Source organism: Lissotriton vulgaris, chromosome 2_1, assembly GCF_964263255.1.
Source record: "Lissotriton vulgaris chromosome 2_1, aLisVul1.2, whole genome shotgun sequence".
In the NCBI taxonomy this organism is placed as follows: Eukaryota; Metazoa; Chordata; class Amphibia; order Caudata; family Salamandridae; genus Lissotriton; species Lissotriton vulgaris.
Window position 1 is genome coordinate 1,539,016,379 of NC_141687.1, and position 24,067 is coordinate 1,539,040,445.

A 24,067-nucleotide genomic window follows, 5' to 3' on the forward strand; every position below is an offset into this window, starting at 1 on the left:
AACAAAATTTTATAAGCCACACAAAACAATAAAGTCAAGGATGACCCGGATGCCCATAGCGGATGATTAGTTACCAGAGATCACCTCGCTCACTTCATCTCGATTTGGAGGTTATGGCATGCATTCATGGAATAATTATCTAGCCCTGTGTTTTTAGATGTTTTCTTTTTCAACCACAGAAGCACATGCTGGTGAAAACACAGCCCGAATTTCTCCATTGACCACAACACACTATGAACTTTTAATTCACTGTGTATAATTTGTGATAAATATGCATGTAACCTGCTCTGACTGAGATTCCCTTCAAAATTTTTTAAAAGATATTGCCCTAAAATGTGCAAGTGTGAGATTTAATGGATTTAGTGATTTCAATAGAATCCAGAATTATGTGCTCAGCCACCTGGACTCGGCCCATATTTTCTTTTTAAAATATCCCAAACCTTTAGAATATGCCATTTAAGGGTGTTCGATTTTCGATTTCAAGTTTGGAGTCCTTACGCTGGCAATGTTAACTCAATTAAGTTGACACACAAACTTGCAGTTCTTGTAGGCTTTGTATCTGTTTTTCGTAGCTGTGTGCACTTAATAAATAAGCACATTGTTGAATGAATGTCGTAAGGTACAATCCATTTAGACTTTGCTTGAAACTCGGGAAGCCCATACCTTTATTGTTGAACAAAATAGCATAAAATGAAATTGTAGGCGATGATCTGGCAGGTTTCGGACCCTGGGCTCCAACAGCTGCTCTCAGCTGTCCAGCATTAATCACAGCTGAGGGCGAGAGTGACATTCTTATTTAAGGGCGAGTTCACCTCTTCTTGCCACCTGCACGGAATGCATGAGGTACCGCCACTTATGCAAAGCGGAAACAGTGGCAGGTAGGTCTAGGTTCCACTCTCTGGAGTTAGCTGTTGGAGTTAGCTTTTTCCAGTTACAGCGCCGGGACGCCCCTTAGCTGGGGCAGCTGTGCGCTTAAAAAATCCAAATAACATAACATAACATTGGGGTTCGGTGGGGCCAACTTCCTCTGTGTCACTCTTCATAGTATTGAAACAAGGTCATTTAGCACACAGTTGCAGTTTCAGTGCCTAGACGCGCAAAAACGGGCTTCGAAGTGCTTCAGTTTGTTGCACACCTCCATGCCTTATCCAATGAGCTGGGCTGCGCTCCGTCCCGCAACATTATTTTCATTTATAGGGAACTGTGCCAACTGAATCTTTGCGCCGTGCTCTATTAACCCCCTAATGTAAGACAATATACCGGCGCGTTCCATAGTGCAGTGCAGCGCTGCGCAAAGGTGGCACTGCACTGCTCGAGGCCCCATTAATCGATGCACGAGAGCTAAGACGTGATGTTTCCCTAGAATTGCCTTCCTATAAATGGATGGAACGAATTAAAAAAACACGCAAGCACATTTAATGCCAAGCTGATAGTATTGTAATAAAAAACGGGAGTTTTAAGCTTTAAGTTTTAAGCTGAGGAAAGGAATCTTGAGGGGTCCTGCCTACAAGATACATGGGGGGGGGGGGGGAGTAAGGGCTTCCATCTCAGCACCGCCTGTATACAGTGCCGATAGGGGGGACCCTGGAGGTCGGCGCCCCTGTTGCCCAGCTGCGGGAGGGGGGTTATTTCTACAACACCGGTCACATGCACTCCAACACTCACACGCTAGCCCACACACGAAAAAAGCCATACTAATGAAAACAGTCTCACGCACTTACACGTGCTCACACGGTCGGGCATTCAAAGGCCCACTACACCTTCACGCCCTCCCACCCACAACCCTTGTATCCCTACTCACCATGACTGCAGCACGTCCCTCTCGGCCCGACTGGAGCTTCACGGAGTACAGAAGCGCGCTGAACAGTAGGGGAAGTGACGTCCCCTGACGAGGTGTTCTTACACTACTCCACCCCTATAGAAGTACCGACTGGAGAGTTACACACACACACATGCTCCCATTAATGCCCTCCGAAGAGGTGGGATAGTGTCCACACAGAGACACACTGCCGCCGATGCGATGCCCACGGCTAAAAACGTGCTACACGTTTCAAAGCCAAACTGTAGCTTGCTGAAGTGGCTGCTTAAGATAACATTCGCACTCAATGGCCACAACAGGCCAAACCTTGCGCATATATAAAATGCGGGCCAAATGCTGTCAATGGCAATTTCCAGGAACTCGAACCCTGCGAGCTCCCAACGATCAATAAAAACGGGCGACACAACCGCACTCAGTTGTAAAATGCGCACTTCCCCAGCCAAAATTCACTCTGCCCCCACACTTAGCTGAAATCGATGTGAGCCTTCGACGGTGCTCGAATGCTCGTGACTCGCTGGTCGTAACAATGTTCCAGAGCCGATCCCCGCATAGAAGCGCATCGCTGGTGGAAACCATCCCCTACGCCTAGAATGGAACCTGCAGTGCAGCTCCTTCATCAGCCGCCGGCTGTGTGCAGTGCTGGCGGGGCAGCTGGCACGCCGCGGGGGTCTTGGAGGCGCCGCCGGCGGTGGCGCGCAGACCTCCTTGGCCTAAGTTAGGAACGCATCTTCCGAGGCGCCAGAAGAGCCGCCATGTTCGCCGCAGATACTGCGTCCACGTGATGTAGTTATCTAAGACGCACACACGCAAAATGCCGTACTCGGAAGTAACACTATGACACAAAGTGAGCAAGAAACAAATGAAAACTTACCTGGAGTGGCAGCTGCGCTGATCCTCACCACAACAACACACAAAAAAAATGGCGGCCGCTCAGCTCAGAATTTTTCGGAATTGGGGGCGTGGTTTGCTGTCCTGAGTGACGGACGACGTCACAGGGCTAAAGAATGCAAAAAATCACGCCCCCAAATCCGAAAAGGACTGGGCTTGTTTGGAGTGACGCATCTCTCCTCCAATGGCTGGCCTCTGTTTAGGAAGCCAGCCAATGGAGGAGAGACGGGGCAGGCAGGCGGGACCTACAGAGCTACTAAGACTCATTAAATCTCACGCCTAAGACTGCGCAAGCGCAGCCTTTTAGGCCTTCGACCTAAAAGGGGGCTCTTTCCTATAACTAACTTTAACGTGTAGAGTTTGCGGCTGCAATCCTTGAAAACACCTCCGCACCCAGACACCCAGTGTTAAGTAAACTTGAACTACTGGTGCTTTCTTGACCTTGGCCCCTACTTACCTTAAGTCCAGTAGAACAGTCCTGTTAGTTGTTTGTAAGGGTACCTATGCTGTATGTTTCTTTCGTAGAATAACATTACTGCGTTTGGGATTCATGCCTCAAATCTGACAGCTGTCATTTTCTACTGCTTTACTGAAAAATGTGTTATCTTCTAAAGTGCTTACCCTGTGAGCTTGGTGTATAAAATTGTTTAAAATGTTATTTTTCTAAATTAGTCTCAAGTTTCTTCCTGAGTATGTCTTATTTATTGACTGTGTTTTCAACAAATGTTTAACATTGTCCTTTGAGGCTAAACAGCTCGCCCACACTACCATAAAAGAGAGCATTTGAGATTATAAATTTAAGCCTTGTAAGCCAATAAGGGTCGTCTGGACTTTCTACATAGTGTATCTCATTTTGGTACACTACATAAAAACCGCTTCCTGCAGAACTGCATTCGAAGCAAAATAATAACAATCTGGGCAAAGCCCAGAGAGTACTAAAGAGATCCCTAGAGGACAAAAAGTTAATTAAAAAAAATGTTCCTATGCAAGTAGAAATGTTCATGTAAAGTAAACTAATGTGTTTTTAAATATTAACAAAGGCAGCCATTAACGGTTGATTTGAAAACGGTTGTTGTTGTTGAACCTTGTAAATGTGATGTCGGGCAAACTCTCAATTCAAGCACAGTTTGTGCAAAAATAAAATGTAGCCTGGCTGAGCCTGGTCTCATTGTTTATTTCCTTAGGTTGCAAGTGGGATGATCTTGGTCATGGCGTTCTTCCTAATAACATACACCTTCCATTCTACATGGGTGACTAGTGAGGCCTATTCCTCTCCATCCATTGTACTGTCCGCACGAGGTGGAGATGGCAGCAGAATCATCTTTGATGATTTTCGTGAAGCGTATTATTGGCTCCGTCACAATACCCCGGAGGTACTGTATTCACGTTTTTTCCTCTGTGCTGCAGCAGCCTCATGTTTGGTAAATGTTGAGTAAAAGTTGTCTAATGTTATTGTAGCTTTAATATTTTTGTAGCATTGTTCGTGTTATCTAATCAGTATTGTAGTGACTGTAGCAGGGTTGAAGTTCTTATGTTTGAAAATAATGCTTAGTCAATGCAAGCGAACTAATAATCTGTTAAAATAATCTGAGGTTATATGTTTTTATAAGGTAAAATATCAATTGAACATTTTGTATTCTGCCAGAACGTAATTCACTAGAACTATTGATTAATGCCGAATCTAGCTTTTGGATCTGACTTAATGTATCCAGTAAGAAAGCAAGATGTGACAGAAACATTCAAAAGTTTGATGGGGAACGTTATTTGCAATACAGAGGTGTACCCTTGTTGACTTGAGGCTCTGAGGAGACTATGTTTTGAGGGTACGGCATAGTACATTTTGGAGAAACAAAGCTGTATTTTGTCAAACAGTAGTGGGTAACTAAACGACTTCTAATAATGATAAACATATTTGTAAAGCGCATGGTTACACTAACTAGTGTGTCCCCGCGCTTTAACAAAAAGACGAACACTGAGTGGAGCAGAAAAGCGAAATAGAAGAAGAGTTAGACGGGGAGGCTAGAAGGGGGAAAAAGCCAGGTCTTGAGTATTTTTCCGAAAGATTGTCTCGGAGGACTCCGGCCGGAGGCCTAAAGGAAGTTTATTCTAATGTTTGGCCGCCAGAAAGCAGGAAAACGCGACCACCCATTCTTACTCTTCTGATGGCCTGAACACTGACCTGCCTCATCCCACTTGACCTGAGCTGGCGGGTCGGAACATAGGGGGGTGAGTAGGTCATGCAAATAAGTGGGCCCTTTCTTCTGTAGGATGTGGTGGCTGACACACAGGGCTTTAAAGAGAATTTGTTCCCTCACCTAAAGCCTGTGAAGGAAGGCTAGGGCCTGGGTAGAAGGAGCTCCCCTGGGTAGCATTAAAACGAGACGAGCCGCTGCACCAACAAACAACCCCAAACACCAAAGTGACAACAGTAACAAGAATTCTTTGGAAAGTAGCTCACTTAGAGATTAAGGGGGTTCCTAACAAGAGTCTGAAGAAAACTGACTGGCTTGATGAACGTGGGCCTTGTAGACTATTACTTTAAAAATCAGGCTGAATGCAGATTAAGTCCATTTCGTCTTGCAAATTCCTTTAGAGGTGATTTCTAGGGTAGGTACTCCTAAAACCTCCCCTGCTCTCCATAGGCACAATGTATTGAATGTTGGCTTTGGATAAGATGACAATTTCACTCATCTTGATGAAGTGAGCATTGTATGCTGATTCTTCAGCCTTCTTTCTAGCTGTCAACCCCATTATTTTGTATGGCTGGCACTTTTTCCTATAATTACAAATGAACAGTATGGTGGATTTGGAAGTATGTACAAGATACACTCCAAAAAGACTCTCCTTTTACCAGCAGGCCCTTTGGAACCGTCATACTTCCTATTCTCACAATGAGTCTATATGAGTAGGTAGAGAGAAAGAATGGGCTAGTGGGTGTGTGTGTGGGAGGGATATTGGCCATAAGCAGATGGAACCACGTGTTTTAGGGCTTTCAATGTTTTTATCCATCTGTATTGCTTTTTATGTAACATTTCCACATTATACACATACTGCTAATTTTACATTAATTTCAAGTTCTCAACAGGACCTCAATCGTCTCATCTCCCTCCCATGTATTGAACCTCAGCCTCGATGTTCTTACCAGACATTCCACATTTTATGGTATTTGCGTGGGCATTCTCGGGCTTTATAGAGTTTTTTTCCCATCTGCTGTGCATTGGTCATGCCACATACCAATTGTAGGGTCGGGGGTACAGCAGCAGTCCAGTGCCTTGCGATGTCCCATTTAACCACACGGAGGCCCATTACAGGCAGGCGGCACATTCCCACTGAGTCTGCCTCCCTTTTCTATGCCCATTATAGTGTGCTTCTGGTCAGGGTGTGAGAGTGTAGCCAACCGACTGATTCTTTGTCATGCTTTTTATCTTTAATGTGAAGAATACTCGCATAAAGGATATACTTTGTGTTTGTAGTGTGTGCTGAATGCCAAAATATTACAGAAAAAATATTAAAAACAATTAAATTAAGCTCATTGATCAATAATAGTTGTGATTGAGCATTGCTTTTTGTTTAGTGTTTTTTACTTTAAATCACTTATTACTCCACTTACTCATTGTTCCAGGATGCTAAGGTGATGTCTTGGTGGGATTATGGGTATCAGATCACGGCGATGGCGAATCGAACGATTTTAGTGGACAACAATACTTGGAATAACACTCATATATCCCGAGTAGGACAGGTATGCAAAACCAGACCTTATCTAACTCAACATTGCCAATAATACTGTTTACTACTTTGCAGGGTTCTGGTTTTCGTAGTTTGTTTATTTTAATATTAGATTGTACATAACTTTGGGAGAATTGTTTGTTACATCCTATTATCTTGCAAAATAAGGTAAACAATTGTAGCCTCTCTATTATAAACCACGTATAAATTGCACACTTATGATTAGCATAACACTTTATTTTTTTAAATGTTCTGGTTTCATCTTAGAAGTTGTGATCATTAGAATCCTTCTGACTATGTGTGAGATCTTGAAACAAGTTTTCGGAGCTAATCTACTTTTTTTTTTTTTTAGTGATCTTAAATGCATTTTCTGCTTCCCTGCACCCTCCGCCTGAGCCCATTATAATTTTCTACTGCTAAGAAAAGCCATACTAGTCAGAGCTTTGCTAGTGCTAGTTTTAGAAGTTTAGGAGCTTTACTGTCCCACAGGACCATGCTAGTGATAACCTTTGCACTTTACAAGTGCTCATTGACCATAAGAAAGATCACAAAGTGTATAGCAAGTTCACTTTAGCGCCCTATCAAACTGATTTTCATCTGTGCTTGTTGCTGACGTGAGTTATTTTATAAATTCTAAAGATACCAATGATTTCAAGTAACACTTCATTCTCCCTCAAATTTTTTTGTTGCTTATGATCAACATTAATATAGAATTTATAGAGTATTCGTGAATAATGAGTTAGTAACCAGGAGTGGCTGGGCAGTGGTGCTTGACCGCAAAGGTGTCTCATTTGGAATCTATGTCAGTTCAGTAATATTTTTGATAGGTTTGGATTGATTTCCCGGTAATAATGTACAAATTTCAGAGACTGGACATTTTCTCATGAGGAATGACTGATTTGTCACTTGTCAACTTCCCACTTGGGTTCTTCGTCCAGTTTGCTATAGCTACCAACGTTTTAAATGCTGGTAGTTTCTATGCAGGAGAAGGAAACCTTGTTTACATCTGAAAGAGACACGTTAGTAATAGATTCCTTACCTTAGAATATCCCCAGGCGTCCGACTGGATCCGGAAAGTTTTTTCGTCCGCAGTACCCCTGCGCGTTGGTAGGAGTCGTCGTACTGCTCCTCGTACGTCACTGGCGTCGTAGTCGCCGAGATGATGTCGCTGGAGCTACTTAGACGCGCGCTGATGTCCGTTCTTTCTTTTTCCGCGCCAGCAAGCGCAGATCCGGAGAGAGCGGTATCCCCAGTAATTTTATCTCTGTTTTCAAGTATATATCAATCTACAGGTGCATAGGAATGCGGGGCCTGTCCCCGCATGATGTCTGTGACGGACCCGCACATGAGTGTCTCTAATGCCTGGGGCGCAATCACGACTCCAAGGCATGCCCCCACTGCCGGGCCATGGCTTCGAAAACTTTGCAAGAGCAGTCCCGAAAGTGGCTGGAGGCCCGGGAGTCAGTTCCGTGCAGTTCCTGGTCCCCGGGACCAGCCGCAGAGCCATCACCATTATTTGAAGTCTTTGCACTTTAGAGTCCGGTAAGGCGAAGCACAAAAAGGTGAAGAAGCGGTGTCGCTCTTCGCCTTCCCCCTAGCCGGTCTAGCGACGCGGCTAAGGGTGCAGGTGGCGCAGTCCCTGCGGCTCCAGCGGAGCCTACACAGTTGCCGATGGCCTACCCGCCCTTTCCGGGTCCATCAGCGACTCCAGCCCATCTGCAGGAGTTCCTGTCAGCCATGGCACGTATCTTAGGAACGTCCAGCCCTGCCATTGCGCCTTCAGGCCCCGGGGTCCCGGCTGGAGGTCCTCGTTCTTCAAAGTCGCCGACGCCGACTCCAGCGTCGACGCCGAGGGATCCCGGCCTGGATCCCCGTCCATGCTGTTTGGCCCTGTACGACCTCTACCGGCATCGCCGCTGCCGCCTCTGGCTCCCTCCCTGACGTGGGACAGGTGCCGGAAGGGTGTCGACTGACGCCGATTCTGACTCCTTTTGGGAATTTCTTTCCCTTTTTCCACCCACCTCCGTATGTTCCACCTGTTCCACAGGCTCCGGAGGGCGGGGAGGACTGGAAGGGCTCTGCGAACCCTCTCGCAGCCCAATGCGAGTTAGACCCAGGCTGGGATCAGGATCCGGGGGAAGCAGGTGACCAGGATTATGCTCCGGAACCTGGCGCACTGTCTCCTACCGTGGCTACGGAGGCTGGTGGATCATAGTCTATGGTGTTGTGTAGGGCAGCCAAGGCTCTCTGCCTCAAGCTCCCTACTGTGACCGTCAGGACTAACCTCCTGACAGAGGTACTTCGGACAGCTTCTGCTTCTACAGAACCGTTGCTGCCCTTTAACGATGCACTCTCAGACGTTCTTTTGGGCACCTGGTCCGGACAGACTGCTTCTTTGGCCGTTCTGTTCTCCGTGACTTTCTGGTGTGATCTTTGTTCGCAGACCCACCACCGGGGTTGGTATTGCTGTGGTATATATTCTAAGGTAAGTAATCTATCACCTCTCTTTCAGATGCACAAGTTAATTGTGTAACCATATATCTGTAAGAGACATTACTTAGTGATAGATTCCTTACCGCCCCACCCTTCCTCCCCTTTCTGCGAACTGATTTCTAGGGTTAAGGTCATCCCTTTCAGGGCCCAAGTTTCATGCACCAGTGGTCAGTATCTTGCATGGCTTTGCATTCCTGGCGCGAAAAGTGTGTACAGAACTGATGTCAGCGCATGTGGGCATGTCTAAGTAGCTCAAGCGACTTCATCTTGGCAACTACGACGCCAGCGACGTATGAGGAGCCGTAGGACGACGCGCAGGGGTACTGCTGACGAAAAAAACTTTCCGGATCCAGTCTGACGCCTGGGGATATTCTAGATTCCTTAATTTATCACCAACTAATGTCTCTGACAGATATATCGTTACACAAGTAAGTAACTTGTGCTTCTACTTTAGGTTGTCCTCAAGACCATTATCCTCATATTAGCCAATCCTGTGTCCTCCACAAAAGGTGACCAGTATCTTTCACAATGTTCAAATGCCAATAACTGGAAGTTTTTCTACAGCTCATTGACATCTACCCTGAAATGGACAGGGTGACATTTCTACAAAAGAACCATTGTTTGTGTATGTGCTTTTTATTTTTTAATGTTCGCTTTTCTGTGTTCTGTAGTTTGTTGAAACCTCTAGCTTAATGAAAGATTTTATTAATACGACAAAGGTGTACATGATGAAGAACTCTGATCACAGGTAAGTAAAGAGCATGCCCTGTATTTAAAGCACAGAACATCAATGCCTTAAGGGGATGTGATTAGCCTTGGCCCTTTTGTGTGTGATTCTAGTTGGCCGTACAGTGGGTAGTCACATGTTCTACTTTTATTTCCTTAGGCAATGGCATCCACTGAGGAGAAGGCTTATGAAATTATGAGGGAGCTTGATGTCAGCTACGTCTTGGTTATATTTGGAGGCCTCACCGGATATTCTTCTGATGGTAATGGGAATGTATAGCTGAAAGAGTATTCATCTTTGACTTAGCAAACAGAGAAAATTGAGCTGGATAGTGTTACGAACGTTGTGCAGTAGGTAAAGTGCATGGGCTAAAGAGTGTATTTCTAAAGCAATTGTCCAAACTACACTTCAACTGTTGTCATGCTGCAAAAAATGTACATTGTTTAATCCAGTAGTTTGTTTTAAAGTTAACTGTAGAAAGCTGGCTCTCTATTTAGTGCAGCAAAATGAGGTACACTGTGCAGAAAGTCCAGGCAAACCCCAACGGAATTACAGAGGCACAAATGACAACGCAAATGTTCTCTTTTTATGGTAGTGTGGGCGAGCAGTTAGGCATTTCTGAGGATAGTGCTAAGCATTTCTTGCACACACAGAGGCAGTGAATGAGACACACTCAAAGAATTCTAGCACCAATTTAGAAAATAAAATGTACTTTTATATAAATTTAGATACCAAGATCATCCAATTCAGTTAAATATATTTCGAGTTATGAATTTTTGCAGTTTTCAGAAATGGACACAGTGCATTTTTCTGGACTGGCAATGTTATCCTATGGAAGAAAAACATGTATTGCCTTCGGGGCACTTGTCAGCTACTTGCAGGACTGTTCTTCTGGACTTAAGTTAAGTATGGGGCAAGGTCTAAGGCCACACCGACAGGTCCCTTCGAGAGGCTCTGGGGCATCCGGTGCAGAGGTGTGTCACGGCGTCAGGTCCATTCAATGGTAGAACAGTCCGGTTACAAAGAGGCTGCAAGCTGGGATTGAGGGACCAGGCTGAGAGATCCCACGGAGAGGCTCAACCCTTTAGATCCTCGGGCACACAGAGACATCCTTGGTTCACTTTTCCTCGGGCTGTGGGGCTCAGGTGCAGTGGTGTCATTTGGGGTCTGATTCTGGTGCAGGAGTTGTAGGAACATTCCCCATTTTGCATGGTTGCTTTCAACCTATTGCCTGATGTTTGACTAAGTGTGCACTGGTTCCTGTCAACCAGGTGGTGCCCTGGGCCTATGTTCCTTCCCTAAAAGTGTACTGTTGCCCCCCCTCCCCCCCCCCCCGAATTGGCAACTCTCTGGCCACATGCAAGTCCCTTGTAAAGTGTACCATTGGAAGGGCTCTAGGGACTGCAGCACATATTGTGCCACCCTTAGAGGCCTTGTACCCTAAAACACACACACACTGCTATTGCAGGCTGCGTGTTTTGGTGCTGAGCAAATTGAAGAGTCGTCAAGGCACACATCCCTGTGTGCCATGCCTACAATACACTGCCTATGGCATAGGTAAACCACCCCTCTAGCTGGGTGCACTATACCACTGGTGAGGGTACAGGTGCATGAGCCATGTACCCCTACAGTGTCTAATTTCATTCTTGGACATTGTAAGTGCAGTAAAGCCATTAGGAGAATATGGTCTGGGAGTTTGCCATTATGAACTCCACAGCACCATAATGGTTTTCCCGAAATCTGGGAAGCTTGAATTCCACTTACAGATTTATTGCAGGCAGCTTTTAGCTGATGGAAAGCAGTTTAGAAACTCGTGTCAACAAGCATTAGCAAAGTCAATAGGTCTCACCTTTTGGGGCTTATTGGTTTTGCCAAGGCCTCTTGTTAAAGCTTTCAAGCATCTGACTTTTTCTCACATAATCATGCATGCATTAGAACACATCGGCGGATTAATTTTGGTACCATTTGATGTAAAAAAAAATATGTACCAGAAGTTTATTTACCAATCCAAGATGGCAGACACTACTTGGCTTGGTAAATAAGAAAAAATACTTTTTAAAGTGTGTAAGTGAAATAATAAAAAAAAGACCACTGGGAAGTGGGGGGTTAATCAAAGAGCGAACCGGGAGAGCTGGTGGAGGCGAGGAGGGGAAAAGCATTGTACTGGGGACAGAGAAACACAAGGGGTGGGGTGTGTCACGCATGGAGAGAATAGCGTGGGGGCAGATTGGAGGAGAACACAAGTGCTATGAAGTACAGGGAGAAGTGCACAAGAGAGAAATGGAGCACACTGGGGAAAGGAGTGTGCTGGAAAACACATGCATTTTAATACGGTGCTTAACCTGAAAGAAATAAGTGCCCTAAAAGAGAGCCTTGGAAGGTTATAGGCCAGCCAGTTAAAGAGAGGGTGAAGAGGCTACACTCCAAGGGAGGAAAAAACAGAAGATGATAGGCTAGGTCAAGGACAACCATTGAAATAAGAATCCAGCAGATGCATGACCATAAAGCCAACTAGTGGTAAAGAATGGAAAGACTTAGTGCTTGTAATTTCGTTGTATGCCCGTAATATGTCTTTTACAACCAGAGTGCTTGCACTGTCAGGTAGGTGTGACATAATAAGGGTCCTATGTACTGTAACAAAGCCCTTTACTCAAATAAATATTTGACTAGATTCATATGTGTAAATGTATGCGAATTCTGGAAGCTGTTTGAAATTAGATTAACTTCTGTGAACTAAATTGCAAAGTTATGATAAACCATAGTTTAAATACAGACTTCTGATTCCACCACCATAATGCGTAAATGGAGATTGAACCTTGATTGGGACTCTCAGTGTTGCCAATTTGGAGTTTTGCGTAGAGAAGAGCATGGAAGAAACTTGCATTGTATGTAACATACTCTGTAAAATGTGCTGTTCAACTCATTTGTAGAAATATTTGTTTTTGCTCTGTTTATTTAGATATTAACAAGTTTTTATGGATGGTGCGAATCGGAGGAAGCACAGATACTGGCAAGCACATAAAGGAGCACGATTACTATACCCCAACAGGAGAGTTTCGTGTAGATCGAGAGGGTTCCCCAGTATTACTCAACTGCCTTATGTACAAGATGTGCTATTATCGGTTTGGGCAGGTGTACACAGAAGCTAGTAAGTACTCTTAGATTTCGTGTAAATCTGTTTACCTGTGGGATTACAGTTTCCATTCATGGCAGCTCTTGGGCAGGATATTTGTAGGATTTTTCCTACAAAGAAACAATGGCAGATCATTCTGGTTTACCAGCACACCCAGACTTAACAAACATTCAACTAAATTGAACAGCATTATTTGTACAGTTTCTCTACCATTGTGACGCAGTGTAAAGCTGATTCACAGCAAAAACGTTCATCAATACATCCGACCCACCCTCTCCACTCACCCATACAGGAAAATGTCATATAAATGTTTTTACTTTTTTGCATTCGTGTATACAAACAAATAACAAACATCTATCATTAGCCTAAAGTGAATTCAAGACCATGCTTGTAGTATAGTGATGTAGGACAAAATTACAGCCTTCCATAACTTTAGGTTAAATCTTATCTCTAGTTGTAAATAGGTATACCCGTATCAGATATGCTCCCCTGAATATCTCTTTAGCTCACGGCATGTCCATGTCCAATGAAACATCAGCACAGTACATACCAATATTTTTAATTCTTCAAAGCATCTTAAGTGTTTTTTAGGGAATTTAAAATATTTCATTTTCTTCACTAGAAATTATTCCTAACTACGAACCAAAACCTGGAAATCTCTCAAACGGTTGTTCACAATGTCACGATTTTCACATTTTGGTTCAATAAAGTAATTGCTGCATGTAGGGTACCACATAATGCTGTGTAGTAGTGAGTGTTGGAAGAAAGTAATAATAGCAGTTTAGAACAATCAGTAGGATTATCAACCAAGCCTCCCATTCGCTGTTCAATGGATATATTGAGGAGTTAGCCTACAGTTTGTGAATTCACAGTTATGAGCGTGAATTAGGGATACAAGCGATTTAACTTCGTTTTGAAGCTTGGTATATCTAGATAAAGCTGACAGCCACACAGATTCAAATACGTGTAAGATGCTGTAATTGAGATTTAAGCTGTTTTGGAGAAATGCTTGTGATAAATCATATCTGAATATGTTACAGTTGTGCTTGGTATCTGTATGTCCTTGGAGCATCTTGTTACAGACATGCCTCTTGAGCTGATACCTACTGCTTGAAAACTACATATCCTAACAAAACCAGAGCTCCAACAAGGCAACATTTATCGACCATACATCTCATTGTGCCAAATTGATCTGAATTTTGAGCATCAGCCAATGGAATTAACCAAGTCAAAGGTCTCCTTCCTCCACGCCATAAAAGGAGAAGGAGCCCCCTGAGTATAGCTCAACCTCCACCAAAGCAAAATAGTCATAGTATACTTCCTTTGTCAAGAATTTAGAAGAAATCACCATTCTGAAACCAAACACTGGTTGGCAGCAAAATGCACGAGTCTATAGTAGTGCAATTGGTAAACATGTGTTATAACAGTCTAATTCTGCACATCCTTACATGAAACGTCTCCCCAGGTGCCCAACTGAATGGATCTGGAAAATGTCACCAGTAGTTACTTGTCACTGGCACAAGAAGGTGCTGAACGTTATGATTGGTGGACACAATTGGGAGAGCATATAGGTCACTACTAAAATCAGCAAAGTTCTTTTTCCGAGTCTCTTCATAGATATAAGATACTGAGCCACTGAGTTATACTTTTCTTCCCTTTCATTTCTTACGCACGTTCATTTCAGTACTCTAGCCTTTTTGAGAAATTATCTCCCCAAAGTCCTCAGGCTTTGTCATGTACCAGTTCAAGGAACGCACCTATAATACCATCTATGGGGCTTTGGTGTTTCTAACCAGGCCTCCTCTTGGGACCTATGTGTACCTATGTACTCAAAGCCATCATATAGCAGGATTCCAAGATAATACTGGCTTCTCTTCTCATTGAGATAAAGGAGAGCTCTCCTTCGTTTATGTTCCACTCTAGAAGTCCCCTTTTGTATCAGGAGCAATCTGAACATAAACACACACGCTCTTCCACAGAAAAAAAACCTAGCACAGGAGGTCCAAGTTGAAGAGTACGCCACATCTGAACCAGTTACATTCTTTAACCTGTTCCACCTGGTACATTATCGTCTGTAGGGGCCTCCTAAACCAAAATGATGTTTTTCAGTGAGCAATGCTAGAAGTGCTTGCTTACAACCCCTGCAGTAACACTACATGTTGCTATAGTTTTCTCTGCAATTACCAAGACTCCAGATTCTGTGGCAGCAGCTTATGTCCTTATGTTATCAAGAAATGCAGATCTTAAGTTGTTCTCTGACACATATGAAGACCTTGCAGCACACAAGATGTTGAAGTATTTAAGTTAACCTGCAATTCATCTGCTCCCACAGATTTCTAAGGCAAACACAAGATGGTCGATGGGGCTCTGAAACATTTCAGACACTCTCCACAGTCCCAGATCTGGGTTGAATCCACCATTGTTTTTTGCTCAGTTTGCCACCCCAGTTCAGAACCAGCTATATGCAAGTCAGGCTGGACCCCGCACCTCCTGGGAACAGACCAGTCCAACCTGCCAATCTAGGCCTTCCCTGGACCGGAAACAAGCATCCTTGGACCGGTTTCGGGGTAACTTTATTTCAGAGACTTCAACATTTTACCTGTTTGAGTCCAAATCTAATGCTTTGCTGGTTCAAGAAATAACTGCTAGGTATTTTGATGAGAGTGAGATTAATATTCTGTTGCCTCCCAAGCAGACCAATTTCAGTTTGGTGATTCTTCAAGATGTTAGTAGTTGAGGTCCTCCCCCGAAATTAAGAGTTCAAGGCATGGGCTACAATTGTGGGTGAATTGGCCCTCTTTTTTGCCATGATCCAGAGGGCAGCTGAAACTTCAGAGAACCAAATGCACGAGGCATGTGTATTGTAGATACACATGCTTTGTATACTCCTGCCATCTAGTGTTGGGTCTGATTTTTTGCAAGTTTTTTTTTTTTTAAAGAAATCTTTCCTAGGCATAAGGTAAGGTGACTCCTCCTTGCAGGGATAGTGCGCATGGTCATAGACTCCATTGTTAGATTGTTTTTTCCTCCATCTGGTTTGAATGTGTATTGCCGCATTCAGGTATGAAACCATTTTTCGGGTTCCCTTTGACGTGCAAACCTCTCTACCCTCGACTGTATTGTTTCCGTACATTTGCCCACTTCTCTGCGTATCGTTTCTACATCAGATTCGACTTTCGATTGGAAAGCTTCGTGGACGGCCTTCAAGGCCTAACCGCCCTAGGTCAGCTCTCCGTCGGTGGATCGGACTCCGTTTAAATTCTGTCCTCAGTGCCACACGAAGTATCCGCGCACAGACTCTCACAAAGTCTGCGATCGTCGGGCTCGACATTGGAAGATGCAGCGTCAAAGCATCGAAGACACTCTGGACATCTTCGGTGAAGGCTCCAGCCAAGAAGACATTGAGGCTGCAGAGGAGGAGGAAGCCTTCTCCGAGCAAGACCCCGACTCGTAGGTCGAAATAGACCTCGATGCTGAAAACCTACCGCAGGGACAAGGTGATGTGAGTACCAAAGTCCCCTTTCCCCCATAAACTCAAGGCTTCAGCACCACCTCTGCCTTCTGGCCAACGTCTGCACTGAGACGACGCTTCTGACTCCCCGCCTTCGGGTCTGGCACCGAAACTCCCAGTCAAGCCTTCCGGCTTGGTACAGAGTCCACAAAAAGCCTCCTCTGAGCCCAAAGCCTCCGGTTCGAAGCACAAGTCCGGCTCGGAGCCGAAATGGTATGCACCAAAAGCCAAGCATCCTTCCAGGCTGCAACCTTCCGTGCTGAAGGGTCACCCTCCGTCGACACCGAAAGCTTTGGCACCGGAAACAACAAGAGACACCTTCGGATGCAAAATTGGACACTATTCCAATCTGAAGCAAAAGAGGCTCCATATTAATCCTGACACTGGCCATATTCATGTAAAGCCACCTCAAACGCATGATTCAAGAAGAGGACACTTATAAAATCCCCTTGAAGAAAAAGTCTGTGGCTACAAGTCCTTTTCATATATCATCGCCAGCACCTCTGTCACCAACTGAGAATCCTTTGCAAATTACACCTCCGGATTCTCCTCAATCTCATCATGACGATGATGATGGGGGATGGATATTCCAAGGTGATACTAATCGAGAACTTTAGCCGGCCAAACCATCTCCTCCAGACGACAATGCATCACACCAAGAACTCATTGCCAGGGCTGCACATTACCACGGGGTAGACCTCCCCAAATAATCACTAGAGGAAGATTTTTTGTTTAAGACTTTAGCATCTACACACAGGTCATCACTTCCAATGCTTAAAGGCTTGTAGCGGCATGCTGATGAGATTTTTAAAGACCCAGTCAGAGCACACATCTTAACACCTAGAATGGACAAAAAATATAAGGTCTCTCCTACAGACCCCATTTTATCAAGGAACAAGTGCCATTAGATTACCTGGTCGTATCCAATGCGTAAGAAAGCAAATTCTCAAACATCCGGGGATGCTTCTCCACCAGATAAAGAATCCAAATTAATTGATGCTTCTGGTAAGCGCACAGCCGCTCAGGCAGCAATCAGTGGTGCATTGCAAATATCCATGGCCTTTTACCTGGATATGACCGAGCGCACTGGGACGAAATGGAGCAGTTGTGCCAATATCTTCTGGACGATCACACGGCTAAAGCACACGACTTAGTGAATGAAGGTAAGTCCTATATTCGTTGTACTCTCGATGCAGCAGACACCACAGCTAGAGAGGTTAACACTAGCATCCTCCTTAGGAGACACGCTTTAAGGATTTCAGGTTTTAAACCTAAAGTACAACAATCCATCCTTACCACATTATTTGATAAGGAACACCTGTTTGGCCCTAATGTTGAACAGGCGTTAGAAAAAATAGAAAAGGACACTGAAGCCTCTAAATCTAAAGGAGCCATTCCGACGGCATCTAACAGAGGTTCCTTTTGTCGCTCCTCGTACAGAGGTGGGTCAAAATCCACACCCCCAGATCAAAATACCTCCGCTTACAAAGGTAATAACCAGTCCTCTCCCTCTAGAGGTTTTATGCGAGGAGGTTATGGAGGCAACAACTTCAAAGGTAGGGGTAAGGGTAACACACCCCGTAACTCTCCTTCCCCCTACAAACCGTGACTAGCCCCCCCTCCCCCTCCCCCCACGCCCTCCCCTATTATACCACACCTATCGGGGAAAGACTCCGACAATTCCTCCCCATTTTGCAGTCCATAACATCAGACAAATGGGTGCTTGGAAATATCCAACATCGTTAATGCCTGGAGCTTACAAGAAATCCCCCAAACATTCCACCTCGATCTCACAAGTTTTGTACAGAACATATACACTTGCTAAAACAATAGGTCCAGTCTCTTTTACTAAAAGGAGCTATAGTGCCAGTTCCAATACGTTACTAGGGCTCAGGGGTTTACTCTACTTTCTCATCCATAAAGGATGGTTCCCTAAGACCTATTTTGGATCTCGGAGAGCTAAACCATTACATACTGTTGTAGCATTTTCACATGGGAACACTTCAACAAGTACTCCCACTTTTACAAAAAACAGACTTTATGTCTACCCTAGACTTAAAGTATGTATATTTTCATGTTCCAATTCATCCAGCTCATCGCAAATACCTCAGATTTGTAATAGCAGGCAAGCACTACCAGTTCAAGGTGCTTCCATTCGGAGTGACTACAGCGCCCAAGGTTTTTACCAAATGCCTGGCAGTAGTCGCTGCTCACCTAAGAAGACAACAAATTCACGTCTTCCCCTACTTAGACGACTAGCCCATCAAAGCCAGCACTCACCAAAACCGTCTGTGGCACACACAGATCACAATAGATCTACTTCATCGACTGGGCTTCACCATTAATGCACAAAAGTCTCACCTGTACCCCTCACAGATGCAGTCTTACCTAGGAGCCACTCTAGACACCGTCAACACTCCAGCCTCTCCCAATGTACCCAGAATACACAATATTCAAGCTGCCATTCAACAGTTTCAGCCCAATCAACCATTACCCAGCCAGAGTGTTCATGCAACTATTGGGAATGATGGTGTCTTGCATAGCAATTGTACCCTATGCAAGGCTTCACATGCGCCCCTTACAAGAGTGCTTCGCATGTCAGTGGAATCAATCACAGGGTCTATTAACCGATCTAGTGTTGGTGGACAGCTGTACACATTGCTCTCTGCAGTGGTGGAACCCACAAAACTCATCAGCAGGACGACCTTTCCTAGGACCCTGTTCCACAGATCGTACTCAAAGCAGAATCATCTCTAACAGGTTGGGGGGCTCATCTCAAAGATTACACAATACAAGGATTGTGGAGCAACAATATCTAGACTCTCCACATCAACTATCTGGAGCTTTTACCTGTCTTCCTTGCACTAACAGATTTTCAGACTCTTAGCCAAAACTGTCCTAGTCCGGACGGACAACATGACAGCAATGTATTATGTGCAGAAGCAAGGGGGTGGACACACTCTCTCCAACTGTCAACACTTGCTCAAGCCATTTGGAATTGGGTGATCCATCACATTTATGTCCGGGCAGAACATCTCTCAGGAGTAAACAATCCAATTGGCGATCTGATCTCCTCAGCAGAGGAAGGCAACCTATTCATGAGTTGGAACTTCACCCCCAGATCTCCTTCCCTACTTCCATCAGTGGGGTTTTACACAAATAGTCCTATTCGCCGCAGCCGAAAACGCAAAATGTCCAAACTTCGGCTCCAGGTACCCACACATGCAAATAAAGGGCAATGCCCTATGGAGAAACTGGTCAAGGATATTTACCTACGCTTTTCCGCCTCTCCCGCTCATTCCATGGGTGGTTCGGAAGCTCAGGCCAATATCCCTCACACTAATTCTGGTGGCTCCCACATTGGCTCGTCAACCATAGTACACCACCCTCTTGGAGCGATCACCAGTGCCACATCATCAAAACCTATGCATGAACTCCAGTCTTCTCACACAGAACCATGGAGAAATCGGACATCCAAATCTCAAACAACTGAATTTAAAGATTTGGTTCCTGAAGTCATAGAGTTTGGGTACATAAATTTACCACCAGACTATATGAATATTCTGAAAGAAGCAAGAAAGCCTACCACCAGAGCTTTCTATGCTGAAAAATGGAAAAGATTTGTGGTATATTGTAACAACAACAAAATCAATCCTTTAGACGCTTCTATACAAAACATTGGTTATTTGTTACATTTACAACCAACAGGACTGGCCTACACCTCTATTCGTTTGCACCTTGCAGCAATAGATGTTGCCTATTTTGTAAGTACGCAGCTGTCACCAATCAGAGTTCCAATAATCAAGGCCTTTATGGAAGGTTTAAAAACTGTAATACCACCAAGGATTTCTCCTGACCCAGTTTGGAATCTCAACATTGTCCTCACAAGGCTGATCGGCCTACCTTTTGAACTATTACACAAATTCCTTTTACAGTTTCTCTCATGGAAAGTCGCTTTCCTCATTGCTCTCACATCGCTGAGGAGAGTTGGTGAGCTACAGGCATTAACACTGGAAGAACCTTCCTTTCAGCTACACAAAGACAGGATAGTTCTCTGCACCAATCTTAAATTCTGTCCCAAAATAGATTCTGCTTTTCATATAAATCAATCGGTTGAGTTACCAGTTTTCTTTCCTCGACCTGATTCTGTAGCAGAACACGCTCTTCACATGCTAAAAGAGCTTTATTGTACTATAGAGATACAACAAAAACGTTTGTTAAACAAAACAGCTATTTTTAGCATTTGCTCCACCTCACAAAGGCAATCCTATCTCTAAACCTGTTATTGCTAGATGGATTGTTAAATGCATTCAAACATGCTATGCTAAAGCCAAAAGGACTTTGACTATAACCCCTAGTTTGCATTCACCTTGCAAAATAGTGGCTTCTGTGGCCATTTTAGGTGACATCCCTCTAGCTGATATATGTAAAGCAGCTACATGGTCTACACCACACCCATTTACCAAACACTATTGTGTAGATGTGTTAGCATGCCAACAAGCTAATGTAGGCCAAGCGGTACTTAAAACACTATTCCAAACAACTGCAACGGCTACAGGTTAGCCACCGCTTTGGGGGAATACTGTTTTATAGTCTATGCAAAGCATGTGTATCTACAGCACACATGCCTTGAACGAATAATATTACTTACCCAGTAGGTATCTGTTCTTGGCATGTAGAGTTGTAGATTCACATGTGCCCAACCGAGCACCTGTAGTTGTTGCAGTTCATTATACATTTATATGCCTAGACATCTCAATACTACACTTACTTACTCCATTCTCACCCTCTTGCGAGAAAACAATCTAACAATGGAGTCGATTACTAAGCACACTATCACCAAAAATAGGAGTCACCTTACCTCATGACTATGAATGACTTCTTTGAAGAAAAACTATTTGCAAACATCTGTACTAACACTAGATGGCAGTAGTATGCAAAACATGTTAATCTACAGCTCTGCATGCCAAGTACAGATGCTTACTTGGTAAGTAACATTATCCTTAAATCAAATTAAAGAAGTACATTATGTAATGCTTATTTCAAGCAAATTGCAAGCAGCGCAGAAGTATATTGTGTACAGAGGTACTATATAGAAGAAAAGTCAGTGTGCCAGACTGCGGCCGACATGAAATGTAGGCACTGATAGACTGGGAACTAAAAACTCATTAATTTACAATAGCTTCAGGAGCCCCATGCACTTTGAGCAGCCTCAGTCCTCTCTTTAGAGTGGACTTCAAAGCCTATCCTCCCATTTTATTAATAAGGACTGTGCAAATCCCCTTCCCACTCCAGGCCGCCCCCTCAACCCACCCCTCATGTCTTCTCCATCATCCGCTCAGGCTGCTCATAAGATGCACTGCCTGTCTCCTCTATACTCTCCTTTCTCACCAGGTCGTCCTCTTCCTGAGAGCCTTATTTGTTCAGGCTCTATCTGCTAACTTCAAGTAGAACACTTTACTGCCACCCAGCCTGTTGGAGAATTCAAACTGTTGGATGCTTTGGATTGGAAAGTGTTCTCTGCAGCATAGCCCGAGCTATCAATGCAATATGCTCTACATCTGTTACTCCTTAGCACTGTGGGAGATTGCCTTTCTTAAAGTAGCTAGACTGCAAGAAAACCTGGGGGCGGGGTTTCTTACTGTTCTTTAGTCTGGGGACAGTATGGCTACACTGAAGCAATCGGAAAGGTATACACACAGCAGATACAGCGGCCAATTCTTTCAGAAGTAGTAGTCTGGCCGCATATCTGAATACTCTCCATCAGCTTTTCTTGGTATGTCCAGACTCGGTTTCTAGACCAGTGATTTTACGATTAGCGTGTCTTCCTTCAACAAAGCAAATCCTAACATTGCGCCCTTAGAACTGGCTTTCCCTGTGAAAAACGTAAACAGCAGCACAAGAAATTCAGGGATATCGTTAATTTGGTCCTCTGACCTCTCCAACAGCCATAGAAGTTATACTATGGTACCCCACCCCACCCCCCTCCTCCACTCCCATGTCCCTGCAGTGGTACACTGTCATCAGTTCTGGTCCCTACAGTTTAATTCACTAATTTCCTTTTCTTGGGCCATTTTCGTCTCTTTATGTTAATCTAGTATGTTGGTTTAAAACAAATAATGTATTGAAGCACCTCCACCAGAAATTCTCCCATAATGTGATACACCTTTAGCTTGTGCCAAATCGTATTGGTACAATACACAGATGGGTTTCTGTTAGAAGGTGGTTCTGACACTACGGTCCGCCCAGACTTTTTGCTTTTTGATCACCTAAGTGTTGAGCTTTTACTGTGGGCGTGCCTCATAATCTGGGACTCACCCACAGTGAACTCATAATGAAGGAGACTGCATGGGGATTTTACTGGTGTCCCCCTGGCTTGACCAGGCCACTGCACAGCAGCTGGAGTAAGGGACACCGAGCTGGTTACATGCAGACACAGGTGTACATGCGTGGGCACACATGTAGGGGTTGCGCAGGGGAGATTCCTAGCGTGCGCAGTCCAGGAGCAGCTACAGAATGAATGGTGTGGCAGGACTTATGCAGAATTGGGTGGTGACATGGAATAGGCTTTATACACTGGAAAGAAACATGCCAGGGAAAGTCAGTGTGTTTTACTGTGTTTTTCACTTCATTCTTCCCTTATGGGGATGTAGAGCCAATGGGCTAAAGTAACTTCCATAAAGCCTACAGATTCCAGACAAACACTAAAGTCCACTGTAGTGGATGTGAAAAGAAGTATTCTGCAGAGTCCAAAGTCATATTTGTACTGCTTTTGGGTCATCCAAAAATTTCATATTTCTCTGAGTCACTGGCTGGGGTCTGGTCCTGGCAGGTTAGATTAATGACCTTTCTTCCCAGAGCAAAAATCTTCCCTCCAAGGAGAGAAGATAGGTAGAGCTACAGGCTAATCCATCAGGAGCTGTCGCTGGGTGCCAGGCACCAAGCTGAACCAAGGTGAAGGCAGCACTGGGGGACGCCATTTTGAATGAACCCAGAGGCTGGACGTGAAGAAGGGAGCAGGGGCAGGGAAGTGATGTGTCGCTGTGTGAGACAGAGACTTCCTGCCAGCCCCCTCCCCAAAGTCTTAAAAGAACTCGCACAGGAAGAGAAGCTCTCTCTGTGATGTCGTCTGCTGAGGCGGAAGGTGCTGGAGCCTGGCAACGGCAAGTTGGAAGGAGGTACCCCCTGACTGCCCCCCAGGACCCTAACAGCACCAGAAGAAGAGCCCAGGACCGGTTTGCCGATCAGGGGACTCTGCGCAGGGAGAAGGGAGGCCCTGGAGGAGAGCCAGGCGAAAGGCTGGCGCAGGGAGCCAGTGAAGACCGCTCCATGCAGAATGCACCCTCTTGGAGATCCGGAGGGCGAAGGAGAGTGCTCCCAGTGGCTGGGGCGCCACCAGGATCAAGAAGAAGTGAAAATGGAGCAGATCGGAACCTCAGGGACTGAGATATGGCCCACGGAAGGTAGGCGACCTTTGACCCCTAAGAAGACCGACGAGGAAGTGCGTGGGGCTCCGCCGCCGGTCTCGGAGATGCCCCAGGGGTGGGTCAGGTTTTGGGAGCTGCCCCCAAGGAGAAGTCAAGCCGGGGTCACCGTTGCGCTCCCCCCGTGAAGCTGACCAGAGGGGCCCGGGATCCCATCCCCGGCCCCTGTGAAATCTGGGTGCGCCGTCACGCGCCCCGCAAAAATCTGCCAAAAGCAGCTGGGTGCCAAGAGCCCACCCTGGCCCCGCCAAAGGAAGGCGGTCCAAGCCGGGGGCACCGTCGCGCC

General features: G+C 45.0%; 1 protein-coding gene across 2 annotated transcripts in view; it reads left to right on the top strand.

The window, feature by feature from the left end:
* LOC147732864 (dolichyl-diphosphooligosaccharide--protein glycosyltransferase subunit STT3A) overlaps window positions 1-24,067 on the top strand; it is a 163,708-nt gene that overhangs the window by 117,272 nt on the left and 22,369 nt on the right. For both annotated transcript variants that reach the window (XM_086957405.1, XM_086957406.1), the window contains exons 13-16: window positions 3,892-4,080; window positions 6,330-6,446; window positions 9,813-9,915; window positions 12,613-12,801. In XM_086957405.1, the coding sequence (XP_086813531.1) occupies window positions 3,892-4,080; window positions 6,330-6,446; window positions 9,813-9,915; window positions 12,613-12,801 (598 nt within the window). The remainder of the gene's footprint in view (window positions 1-3,891; window positions 4,081-6,329; window positions 6,447-9,812; window positions 9,916-12,612; window positions 12,802-24,067) is intronic.